At 50.4% G+C, this 13,211-nt stretch overlaps 1 protein-coding gene across 2 annotated transcripts in view; it reads right to left on the reverse strand.

Moving 5' to 3' along the window:
* ACAN (aggrecan) overlaps nt 1–13,211 on the reverse strand; it is a 70,861-nt gene that overhangs the window by 19,305 nt on the left and 38,345 nt on the right. For both annotated transcript variants that reach the window (XM_063638570.1, XM_055277287.2), the window contains exons 5-11: nt 12,923–13,050; nt 11,143–11,436; nt 8,596–8,973; nt 7,294–7,468; nt 6,674–6,801; nt 4,983–5,276; nt 2,671–2,910 (exon numbers count right to left, since the gene is read on the reverse strand). In XM_063638570.1, coding sequence (XP_063494640.1) covers nt 2,671–2,910; nt 4,983–5,276; nt 6,674–6,801; nt 7,294–7,468; nt 8,596–8,973; nt 11,143–11,436; nt 12,923–13,050 — 1,637 coding nt within the window. The remainder of the gene's footprint in view (nt 1–2,670; nt 2,911–4,982; nt 5,277–6,673; nt 6,802–7,293; nt 7,469–8,595; nt 8,974–11,142; nt 11,437–12,922; nt 13,051–13,211) is intronic.

Consider the following 13,211-nt stretch of genomic DNA (forward strand, 5'->3'; position numbering starts at 1 on the left):
TTTCCACAGTAAAATTTTTCTCTCAAGAGCTCAGCAATGTGTCCAAATGCTTTCTAATGGAACTGTGTAAAGTGTCTTGGAAATGAAGAAATGAAAGAAGGAAGGAAGGAAGGATAGGGAGAAAAGAAGGCAGAAGGATAGGGAGAAAGGAAGGAGGGAGGTAGGGAACCGGGAAGCTCCCCCAAGTGCCCACAGGGCCATGGGCTACACAGGTTGTACTTTGTGTGAGATGCAGGGGCCACCATCCATACAACCCATTGGATGTGGGGGCCTGGCCACCACTGAAGACCACCAAGGTCATCCTGCAAGTACTTCCACATTACGTCTCATTGATTTGGTCCCATGGTTTTCAAAGCTTGGACTCGCGGCAACAGCACCCTCTGGGAGCTTGAATAGAAAAGCAAATTCCTAGACCTCCCAGCCCCACTGATTCAGCAACTCTGGGAAGGAGCCTGGCATACTGTGTTTTAGCAAGCCTTCCCTGTGGTGCTGGGACTCACTTCAGTGTAAGAACTGTTCATTTTAAGCCATCCTTCTGAGGAAGAAAGGGCCAGGTGGTGATGTTTGTAAACATACAGTGACTTCTTCCAGTTCTGAGAACTCTGTTACAGACAATTTGAAAAATAGAGAAATGAAAAAAGGAAACCCCACAATTCTAACTAATCAAGGCTACATTCTTTGCTTCAGCTCTTCTTTCCTTTGGCATTTGAAAAACAGCCACAGTGCATTTTAACCTTGTATGGATTTTGGGGCCAACTTCCCAGATGGGACCCCTGAGCACTGAGGGTGCTGGGTCCACTGGGCAGGTTTAGTTTGTTTTTGCTGAAAGGAGAATCTTAGAGGGAGAGGTGGGGCATGAAGAACAGCAGTGGTACCATGCAAAAAAAAAAAAAAAAGTTAGCTGGGCAGGACCCAAAAAAGATTCTTTTTATTTTGATAAGTATGTATGTATGTATGTATGTATGTATCTATCTATCTATGAAACACACCAGGATGACCATTTGCAGTCATACTATAACAGTTCCCTCTTAAATAAATTTACATCTCTTTCTTTTTTTTTTTTTGGAGACAGGGTCTTGCTCTGTTGCCCAGGCTGCAGTGCGGTGGCACCATCTTGGCTCACTGTAACCTCCACCTCCTGGGTTCAAGTGATTCTCATGCCTCAGCCTCCCGAGTAGCTGGGACTACAGGTGCGTGCCACCACACCTGGCTAATTTTTGTATTTTTAGTAGACACTGGGTTTTGCCATGTTGGCCAGGCTGGTCTTGAACTCCTGGCCTCAAGTGGTCCTCCCATCTTGGCCTCCCAAAGTGCTGGGATTACAGGCGTAAGCCACCGTACTCAGCCCTACATTTCTTTTTTTAAAAGCAAGTCAACCTAAAGAAAAATACATGGAGCAAATGATAGTGCAGACGGTTCCCAGATATGGCTGAAATCAGCAAGGTAGTCAGGAACTGAAGTCTAGAAAACATTTCTACAGAGCTGCTGGAGCCACTTTCCCACTGGTAACTCTCCACTAGTGGTTGCCAGAGTCCCGTGCAAAGTCATACCCTGATGCCAAAGAGGACTCAGTCATTCTTGTCCTGGTGAAGGGCGCGGAAGGCCACAGGTAGGTGTGGCTGCTGGGTGAGGCTGCTAGGCCAGACTCTCCCCTGCTCTACAGAGGCATCTTAACCTTCTGATATGGAGAGAGGCCAGGCTTTGCATCTCCAAGGCCCAGAAGAGTGCCTGACACTGCCAAATTGCTCTGGAACCATGCACAGAATGCTGAAGCATGGATGGATGAGTTAGTGGGAGCTCGGATACACTCCTTTTTTCAGATGCACATACCCCAGGGAAACTGACTCTACCAGGTATACACACATACTACTGTACATTGTTCTAAATCAAGCTTACCCCAGCTGGAAGCTGCTAGGTGTTAACAATGCTCTGTGGGAGTGGGGGGAGGCTCTGTGGTAATGTTAATTTGGGACACACTGTATCTATCACCTCCTCTTGGAGACTTACAGTGCATATTAGCATATTCAAGGCTCTGAGAAGGTCTGCAGTGAGGAAACCTGTTAATCTCTGTAAGCCAGCATTTCCCAAACCTTAGTGGCCACAAAACACTTTATTCAACAAGGTTTAGGGACTGCTGCTTTCATCCTGTTAAGTCTCATCTGGTTTAATTGTGACAGAGTTCAGGAAGTTCTGCCTGAGGAGGCCTGGCCCAGAAGAGGGAAATGGAAGGAGAAAGGCGAGGAGACAGGTCACAGTCAGACTTCTGACAGTAACCCCCTCCCTGGTTATTTCTCTTCTATTAGAGATCCTCCCACAAGAGAGTGTTGACGTTAGGGTGAGGGTGTCAGTGCAGGAGGACAAGGTAACTGAGGGCCCTCTGATCAGCACAGTCCTGGGCATTTGGGGGTTCATGCAAGGGAAATAACGGCCAGAAAAGTTAATGTGTAATAAAAAGATTTTATGAACAAGGCTGTTTTTGTCACTCTGGGGCAGGTCCTAGAGGCCAGCTGAGGTGGCTAAAGTTGCCCACAGCAGCACACCCAGCCAGTGTCAGGGCTGGGGAAACAGCACAAATCCCAGGAAGGGAACCCCCCCACCCCACCAGGCACACTGTAGGCAGACAGGGGTATGCAGTTTCAGGGTGTGCCCCAGAACCCAAGCCATACCAACCTGGCAGCGGGGATGTGCCCACTGGGGTGTAGGCTGGTTCCCGTTCTGTCTGGTTTTCTGGCTCGGTGGTGAACTCTAGGATGGCAGTAGTCTCCTCTAAGGGTACAGCAGTTGTCTCCTCTTCTACGGGGACAGCAGCCACACCAGGAACCACTTGGGTCACGATCCACTCCTCCACACCAGAGGGTGATGTGGGTGTGCCGCCCTCTTCTTCTCCTGGAGAAGGAACCACTGAAATGCCTAAAGGAGATGTGGGTGGTCAGAGTGAGTCCCTCTCTTACCAGTGACCCGTCCTTGGCTGGCCCTTCTTGAGGGGAGCTAGGGGACTCTGAGGTGGGCCAGGCCCCACCTCCTGGGTCAGTGGATGGCTGTTTGCCTTCTCGCTTAGTAACAGCCATCGGCACCAATGATATAATATTCATATGCACCACCAGCAGTTTAGTTCCGGTGATCTGGGTCATCTCACCTGCAGAATCCATCATACATGCCAGGCACTGCTCTAAAGGCTTATGTATATAAAATCACTTTATCTCACAACAGCTTTATGAGAGAGATATAATTATCTCATTTTACAGATGGGGAAACTGAGGCACAGAGTTACATGATTTGCCCAGGGTCAATGGCTTACAGATCTAGTCTTTGAATTCAAGCATCTGGTGCCAGACTCCATGCTCTCAACTACTGAACAACGCTGCCGATCTTGGGGACGGGGATTATGTTCCAAGTGTGTCAGGACCAAAAATAGGAGGATGGTGCTTAAATTCCATGAAACCATCTCGACATTTGAAAGCGTGAAGGTAGTATTCATGGGCTGGGGGTAACTGTTCTGGTGTGGGGGAAACCAGCAGTGAGCTTGGTCAGCAAGGAAGCTGAACTGTGCAGGATAATATACAGGGCTGAGTTCATGGAGGGTCAGGGTTGGGAGGCTGGGGGCAGCATGGCTGGAAACTTTCTGGGAGGTTAACTGGCTTGGTTTCTGCTTCCCAGAGCAGGGAGAGGGGCACTGGGACAAGAGCCTCATCAAAGCCTCTGGGAGAGAATTGGACTTGACTTACTGAAGCTGGCTGAACTTTGAATTTTATTTTATTTTTTTTTGAGACAGAGTCTTGCTCTGCTGCCCAGGCTGGAGTACAGTAGAATAATCTCGGCTCACTGCAACCTCCACCTCCTGGGTTCAGGCGATTCTCCTGCCTCAGCCTCCCTAGTAGCTGGGATTACAGGTGCACACCACCAAACCCAGCTAATTTTTGCACTTTTCTTAGTAGAGACAGGGTTTCACCATGTTGGCCAGGCTGATCTCGAACTCCTGACCTCAAGTGATCCGCCCAACTTGGCCTCCCAAAGTGCTGGGATTACAGGTGTAAGCCACTGCTCCTGGCCTTGAATTGGGTTTTAAAAGGTGACCCTGGCTGTCTGGGAAACTTGGGGACACTCAAGTTTTTTTCCCCTTAAGTTTATTTGAGAATAATTATAGATTCACAGGAAGTTGCAAAGACACTCAGTTTTGATATAAACTATCTAAAACATGGCACAGGCTGTTATTACAATCTACATTCTGGTCCATGCACCCAGACCCTCCATGGACTGTGCAGGAACAAATCCAATCAGAGCCCAGCAATTCCATGGCTACGCCCTGGCCATGCTTACTATATTGCTTGATGACATCACTCTCAGAAGTCCAATGGGGAGTGATGGTTGAAATGGTAGCATACCCATAGCATAGGTCAATGAAAAACATGAACCACCAGTGCTTAGTGAAGAGTAATAGAATAATTTGACTAAACTCATCACAAAAATATTTGCAAGCAGGAGAGAATTTGACAAGGGTGTACAAATTACAGGTTGTACAAAATAAAGCTATATATTATAGCTTTACATATATATATGTATATGAAATAAAGCTAACATTATTGAGCATTTACTGTGTCCCAGGCACTACACCAAGGGCACCACATGCACTCAATTAATTCTTGCAGCTCTCTCTGACGTACGAACCATTATGTCTCCATTTTCACACAGCTATTAAGTAGCAGAGCTATAACTCAAATTCAGGTCTACCTCATTTCTAGTAGACATAAATACCAGCTCAAGTTCTTATTTATCTCTGCTTGTCTCTGGGGAACTTTAGAAGGATGACCTTGCCTTGGGGTCAAAGCGTGCGTTGTGCTGGTTTCAGAGCTGGCTCTGCCCCAGAGGGACTGATTTTTTCTTGCTCTGATGGATGGGATACTGGGTGGTGGCAGGATGGGGTGAAACTAGGGGGGTCCTCTCCAGACAAAAGGGGCTGCTGGAGCCGAAGCGAGGCTGCATACCTCGGAAGCAGAAGGCATGGTGCCGGGACAGTGGGTCCGGGAGGCCTGTCTGGTTAGGGTAGAGGTAGACGGTTCTCACGCCTGGCTTGTCTCCACCACAGGCAGGCCTTGGGGTGACGATGGGGTAGCGGAGGCTGCCATCGGCCAGCCAGCCAGCATAGCACTTGTCCAGGCCGCGGCTCCAGGCGGCGTAGAGCTGGCCCGTGGTGGCCAGCGTGGCATTGTGGGATTCACAGAACTCCTGTGCTTCCTGGAAGGTGAACTGCTCAAGGCGTGTGGCGAAGAACACCTCCCCTGGGGGCAGAGGCAAGGGGTAGAATATGACCCCCCATATTCAGGCCAGGTCAGTCCCTGCCCACCCAGGACAGAGTTCCTCCAACCCTCCTCACCAGGGCTAAGACCCAGCCCAGCTCCATCACCCCTTCTTTGACCACTCCCCCTTAGATTTCCTGGGATCCTGGGAAATAGGTGACCACCGCTCTGGTTTGTACTGGACTGGGGTTTCCTGGGACGTAGGACTTCTGGTGCCAAAAAAGTCAAAATTCCTGTCAAACTGGGCCAAGTTGTTTCCACAACAACTTCTCCTCCTGCCCTCTTTTCTGGATTCTCTAGTCACACTTAGGCACCCCCTCCCTTGGCTAAGCAAGGCAGCTCGCCTGGGCCCCCTCCAATCCCTGTGCACCCCTACACCACTTCACTTATCACTGTGACTGCTGTGGACCTGCTCACCCTACACCCTGGGAACTCATCCAGGGCAGGGGCTGGGTCCCAGCACCTAGCAATGTACCTGGTACCTATCTGATTCAGGGGGAGGAGAGCTTACACTTACTGAAGACCTACTCGTGCCAAGAAGATTTTCATACATATCTCATTTAATACTCAAAAAAACCTCTGATGTACATATAATCAGTCCCACTTTATAGATGAAGGAGCTGAGGCCTAGAGAGGTTAAGTGACTTGCCCAGGGTCTTGAAACAAGTGAGTGGCAATGCCGAAATCTTTCTGGAACACCAGCATTTCCAAAATTGTGTTCAGTGGAAATTTGGTAATTTTTATGGAAATTAAAAGAAATGAAATAAAACAAAATAAAGGTCTGTGGTTAAAAATTGGGCAATGCTGAGTTAAAGAGAGTTAAAGAAGTTTCTCTTTTTCTTTCTTTTTAAATAAGTAGAGACAGGGTTTGGTCATGTTGCCCAGGCTGGTCTCGAACTCGTGGGCTAGAGCAATCCACCCACACTGAGGCACCTCTGCCTCCCAAAGTGCTAGGATTACAGGTGTGAGCCACTGTGCCCAGCCTAAAGAGGTTTTTTGTTTTTGTTTTTACTGCAGGACTTCTCAGTGCCTTTGATTTGTGCCCAGGCATTGGGACTCTCCAAGAAGGAGTTGGTGTATATAGCATTTATTTATAACAAACCAAGATTTACCCACAGACCTCATTGCTTTTTAAAGGGACTGATGCTCCCCTGCAATGCTGGAGGAGACCACATGAAACATTCAGTAGGAGAGCAGGGGCTGGATCTGAGGGAGGGGCTGGAGGCCTTCCTTTTTCAGCAGACCCTTTCCCACCTGGAAAGCTGGGTGGGATCAGGGGTCAGTGGGTGGTAACCCCCTCTCTTCTTTGTATCGCCCTGTCAGCCCCCTGCCCACCCCCTGCCCATCTAGGGCCCGAAATGTGAGAATGTGGCTTGTACCCTCAAGTCTGTCCACGTAGCAGTAGACATCGTAGGTCTCTGTTGATGGGCGCACGCCATAGGTCCTGACCCCTGGGCTGCTGTCCTTGTCACCCACGCATGGGGTCCGTGGGCTCACAATGGGGTATCTGCAAAGGAGAGTGGGAGGAGAAGATAAAGGCCTGTTCCAGGGCCTGGTAGATGCAGGGCCTTGGGCTGAGGCCAGAGGCTACCCAGGGACTCGGGCATGTCTTCAGTTGTCTGCTGGGATTCAAACCAGCAAGAAGCCCCTTATGCAGCAAGTTCTCCGAGCAGCCTGGGGAAGGGTCTGGTGGCTCCTGGGGGATTTCTGGCTTCAGGAGAGAGCAGCTGCATGGAAGGGCACTGGGTCAGGCTGGAGGGGAATGGGGCACTTGAGGAGGGGGCTGCTGCCTCTGTCTGATGGGGAGAAATGACCAAGAACTGAACATTACCCGGTGCCCTTCACCACCCTTTCGGGATATGCTTCAGTTGAGTCACCAACTAATTCATTAACCCACAAGGTATTGGGTGCTCAGTGTGCTGGGGGCCGTGCCAGGCTGTGGCTCCTTGAGTCTGACCTCTTCCATTGGGTTTGGGCTGGGCGAGGAGCATGGCTTCACCTGACGGTCTGGTCCCGCAGCCAGCCAGCGTCGCACTGCTCATAGCCTGCTTCGTAGGCGGCCTGGAGCTGCTCCGGCGAGGCAATGACCGCCCCGGTGCGCAGGCAGGCCTGCTGCGCCTCCTCAAAGGTCAGCGAGTAGCGAGTGGGTCCCGGGCGGTAGTGGAACACGACCCCTGGGTGGGGAGGAGGGAGTGGTCAGGTTCGGGGACCCATGGTGTGCAGTTCCCAAGGCTCCATGGGCACAGAGGGGGACCAACTCCTGCTGCCTGACATATTGGATTTATCTGGGCAATGCAGGCTGAAATTCCACTTGGTAGCCATGTGGGTGTGATGGTGGATGGCAGCATCCATCTGCGCCTCCCCTACAGTTATCCTTTGGGATCCAGGATCTCCTCAGATACCAAAATCCGCAGAGGCTCAAGTCCCTGATATAAAAGTGTAGTATTTGTATAAAAGCATCTCTAGATTACCTATAAAATCTGATACAATAACAATGCTATGTAAGTAGTGGTTATATTGTATTGTTTTAAATCTGTATTACTTTTATTGTTGTATTGTTATGTTATTGTTTCTTTTCTTTTGGAATATTTTCCATCCACGGTTGGTTGAATCCAGACATGAAGGACTGACTGTATTCAACCCCGCTGTGATTGTCCTCAGTTAGCCATAGATAACTTGTCCACAGATGGCTATGGCTTTGTTCCAATCAAACTTTATTTGTGGACATTGAAATTTGAATTTTATATAATTTTCATGTGTCACAAAATATTATTTTTCTTTTGACTTTTTGCCCCTAACTAAGAAGGTAAAAATCATTCCTAAGTCATGGGCCATATGAGAACAGCTAAACCCAGCCCACTGGCCACAGTTTGCTGGCCTTTGTCCTGGGAGGTCAGAGCAGTCAGAGGCCGCAGGGGTCATCCAAAGCAGTGGTTTTCTAGCGGCTCTGTTTCATGGGGGTGTCTGATGGGGCAAGGAGGGGCCCTGGACAGAAGGAGCCCCGGTTGTTCTCCACGCTACTTCCGTTAGATCTATGTGGCACATGTGCCTGCTTGATATAGAGACTGGATTCCACATATGACCTCATTTGAAATAAATCCTTGATGGCAAGAGTGTGGACCTGACTAGTCTGGCCTATTGTTTTTGTTTCACAGATGAGGAGAATAAGGTCTGAGAGGAGAGAACGTTGTCCCAGGTGCCAGGCTCAGTAGAAGATACAGGCTTCAACTGCGGGAATCCCTTCCCTGCAGGCCAAGTTCTCTCCACCTGCCCCTGGATGCACCCACGGGCAGCTACTTACCCCCTGGCAAATGCGGCTGCCCAGGGACAGCCGTCACCTGCACGACGAGGTCCTCACTGGTGAATGCCGTGGCAGGGCCCAGGCCAGGCGTGGGAAAGCCCCAGGGCCTGGTGGCCTCTCCAGTCTCATTCTCAATCTCAGGGAAGGCAGTGGCCCCTATTTCAGGGGCAAACGTGAAGGGTTCCTCGGGTTCCAGGGGACTGGGGGAGACCTCGAAGATGGGCTTTACGGTAAGGATCACGCTGCCTCGGGCTTCACCCTCAGTGATGTTTCGAGGCAGTGGCAGCTCCATGTCAGGCCAGGTCACTGTCTGGATGGTGATGTCCTCCTCACCCCCCACTCCAAAGAAGTTTTCTGGGATGTCCACAAAGTCTTCACCTAGGGAAGGGGCAAAGACAAGCTTTAGCCTCTCAGCCTGGGACCAGCTTGAGGGGGATGAGGAGTGGGCTGGAGATGAGCATGGCTCCTCCTCTTTCCCTGCTGGGGCAGGAGGGCGCCCCTGTGTGCCAGGTGCCTTGCCAAGCCCATTTCAGGGGTGCTCAGCTATCGGCATTCATCGTAGGAGTCCCCACAGTTTCAAGATCGCAAAAGAGTGCAAGAGCTATCAGAGGGCAAGATATTGACCAATGAGCTGACGGCTCATAAAGATCAGTTCCCACCCCAACAGCCCTTCCTGCTCAACACAGCTGCTGCTTCACTCGTCTCGTGAGCACCTTACTAACCATCTGATGCTGTAACTATCCAACAGGACCAGGTAAGTCAGTTATAAAGAGAAATTAGAAAATCTTGCAGAAAGTACAGTTTGTGAAGTTGATGAAGGTGGCTTTGAAGAACTGCCTGTCTCATAGTCATGGAAAAATGAGGGTCTCATGAGAGTGATACTACTTCCAAAAGAGTGGTTAGAATACCAAAAAGTTAAGAGAGGCTTCGAGGGGGAAATCCCAACTATTAGCTCTCTTCCTGTAAGATCAGGTTGTGGAAATGAAACGTGTAATGAGTTGTCATTGTGTTATCACCACTTAGGACATAAAAGTTTTGCAACTCCTCATTCATGTGATACATTGCTTTTTCCTCCAAGAATTAGCATGTAATTATAATTATAACTCAAAATGTGTTAAATGTAAGATAAAAACTTATTTGAACATTTTGGTCTAATTTTTCAAAATAAAGTCCCCATCAAACTTTCCCCTACTCTTTTCAATAACATTTTGCGGCTGGGCATGGTGGCTCACGCATGTAACCCCAGCACTTTGGGAGGCTGAGGTGGGTGGATCACTTAAGGTCAAGAGTTCAAGACCAGCTGGTCAACATGGTGAAACCCTATCTCTACTAAAAATACAAAATTAGCTGGGCATGATGGCGCACACCTGTAATCCCAATCTATCTGGGAGGCTGAGGCAGAAGAATTGTTTGAACCTGGGAGATGGAGGTTGCAATGAGCTGAAATAGCACCACTGCACTCCAGCCTGGGTGACAGAATGAGATTCTGTCTCAATAATGATAATGATAATAATAATAATAAAGTAAAATAACATTTTGCCCAGCCTGGGCAACATGACAAGACCCCATTTCTACCAAAAAAAAAAAAAAAAAATTAGCAAAGCATGGTGGTGCCTGTTTTCCTAGTTGCATGGGAGGCTGAGGCAGGAGGATTGCTTGAGCCCAGGAGGCTAAGACTGCAGTAAGCTATGATTGCACCACTGAACTCCTGCCTGGATGACAGAGTGAGACCCTGTCTCAAAGAAAAAAACAAAAAAACACAACAAAACCCATTTTGACCCTCCTTTTATTTTTTTTATTTTTTTATTTTTTTGAGACGGGGTCTCGCTCTGTCGCCCAGGCTGGAGTGCAGTGGCGCAATCTCGGCTCACTGCAAGCTCCGCCTCCCGGGTTCATGCCATTCTCCTGCCTCAGCCTCTCCGAGTAGCTGGGACTACAGGCACTGCCACCACGCCCAGCTAATTTTTTTGTATTTTTAGTAGAGACGGGGTTTCACCGTGGTCTCGATCTCCTGACCTCGTGATCCGCCCGCCTCGGCCTCCCAAAGTGCTGGGATTACAAGCGTGAGCCACCGCGCCCGGCCGACCCTCCTTTTAGACACATTCAATTAAAAAAGGCAGATAGCAGCACCCTCCCATGGGTGCCAGGGTCACATGTCAGACCCCCAACATCTTCCCAGGTGGGCACCCCATCTCCCCACTAGACAGATGAGAAGAGTGAGGTTCACGGCCTTAACTTTGCCAGGGTTGCACAGTAGTAGGTGACAGAGCCTTGATTCAAACTGGAGAAAACAGTTTGGAGGCTTTTAAGCCTCTTCTGTGCTGATCTGATGAGACAGGGCTAGATACGCTTCAGTCTCAAGTGTCTCTACCTCAGTGCTTCCTAGGAACCAGTGAAAATGGAGGGGTGTTCTAAAAACATGGGGTTCAGGTACCCAGTGGCCCCTTCAAGGGCAAAAACCAACCCTCCCTTTCCAATATCTCCTCTTCCCTCTAGGACCCCATTTTAGTGGCGTGAACTCCCTTCCCACCACCAGCCGTGCCCCACCTGTATAGCAGATGGCGTCGTAGCGGGATGAGGGGTCGGGGTAGCCCGTCTGGTTGGCATGCACGTAGACGGTCCTCACGCCCAGGAGGTTGCCACCGCAGTTGGGCCGGGCCTTGGAGATGGGGTAGCGCACGCTGCGGTCGGCCAGCCAGCCGGCGCTGCACATGTCCATGCCAGCCTGCCAGGCCAGGTAGAGCTGGCCTGTGGTGGCCAGCCGGGCACCCAGCCGCCGGCACTCATTGGCTGCTTCCTGGAAGGTGAACTTCTCTGGAGATGTTGCATAAAAGACCTCACCTGTGAAGGACACAGCCAGCTGGGTAAGGGTCTTCTCCCCCTCCCTCTGCTCCGCATCCCCAGAGAGATCCACACTTTTCCACGAGGCCTTGGGAGTCCTTTAACTTCCCAAAGTCCTGGTCCCATATGTCTGTATCTCAGATCTTGCCCTTCATTGCTTATTTCTGGGCTTTTGTGTAGGATGACATCAATTTCCTAAAACAAGGGGACTGAGAAAGAAGCAGCAAAAATGGCAGGGAGATTGGGCAAAGGGTGGAGCAAACTTGAAATCTGGGAGGAAAATTCTGCTCAAAAGCCTCTTTGCTCCATTTGCATTCCACCACAGGGGGATCTTTCCTAGGAGTTAAGCATTGCCTACTCAAGGCAAATCCTTTTAAAAAACTCAAATTTTCCTGGAAAAAGCAGGCATCAGACCTTGAGCCCTTGGAGCAGTGGTTCCCAAACTGGGGTCTCTAGACCCTGAAGAGTCCATAAGAGCATCATTTGAGGACCGTGAGCTTAAAAAATAATTTCCCAAAACCTAACAAGGTTGTGTCAGGGGTAAGGGTAAGGGGTAAGGGTGGGGGTGGAGGGCATCTACTCACAGGGGTGGTTCTGGCTACCCCTGCTCAGTGGCAGCTCTAACTGGCAGTTCTATTTGTCTTTGGTTAGCCAAATGTGGGAACACACAAATAACTTGTTACCTAATAGGCAGGTTTGCCCCCTGGGGTGAGAATGCGGCAGGGGGCTACGGTGGTGAGAAAGCCTGGCTGGGACCCCTCACCCAGAAAGTGCCAGTTGTCAGCTCTTCTCCCCAGCCTGGAGAAGCTGTGGGCACTGTATTCAGGTGGGGGGAAGGCGGGGCAGGCAGGGAGGGAGGAGACAGACATTGCAGAGTCTGGAATGTACAAAGGGGTATATGGGTGCAGATGGTGGAAAGGGTGTAATCCACGTGCGTGGGTAACTCTGCAATCAAAACTGGTGCCCTTTACAAAACAGAAAAAGTCCAGGTTCCTCTCCGCTGCTCCCAGTTCTGTCCAGGAACAGAGCTGGGGCTGCCCACAAGGACTCTGGGGGAGGGTGGCTGGGTGGCCAGCTGCCCTGGGAGCTTCGTTGCTGGTGTAGTGTCGCTTGCGAGGGTAAGGCTGGGCTGGACTTTGACAGCACGGTGGACCTTAGAACAGCGATGTGCTTGTCACAGCAGCCAGGGTCTCAGCTGGGAGGGGCAATCCCAGGTGAGAAACCTCCTGTGACACGTGCTCTTGGGTCCAGTGGTGACACCAGATATTTTGCAGATGTTGGGGCCACTGAGACCCTCTCCAAAGTGGAGTGCGAGGGGTGCGGACCTGTAGGCCTCAGCCCACCTCCCTTCGTAGCAGAGGAGGACGGAGTGTGTCAGGCCCTGAGCTGGCACCGTGTGTGATCTCAAGTGTCAGTGGGGAGATGGGGAGGGGAAGGGGGCCTTGGGAAGGGAGCTGGGTGCCTCTTGGTGGGCAGGGCAGCTCACCCTCCATCTCCTCAGCGAAGCAGTACACGTCATAGGTCTCGTTGGTGTCTCGGATGCCATACGTCCTCACACCAGGAAACTCATCCTTGTCTCCATAGCAGCCTTCCCGGGGAGTGTGGATGGGGTATCTGCCAGGAACCCGAAATGGAGGTGTGACACTCAGGGGACAAAGGGAAGCCCATGGCCTCTGCCTTTGAATCTTCCTCCCTCATGGGAGGAAACAGCAACTTAATATTGCATTTGACCATGTCTCTTTTGAATATGTCAACTGCCTATCTGTTTTTACAGT

The sequence above is a fragment of the Symphalangus syndactylus genome, chromosome 5 (genome assembly GCF_028878055.3).
Source record: "Symphalangus syndactylus isolate Jambi chromosome 5, NHGRI_mSymSyn1-v2.1_pri, whole genome shotgun sequence".
NCBI lineage: Eukaryota > Metazoa > Chordata > Mammalia > Primates > Hylobatidae > Symphalangus > Symphalangus syndactylus.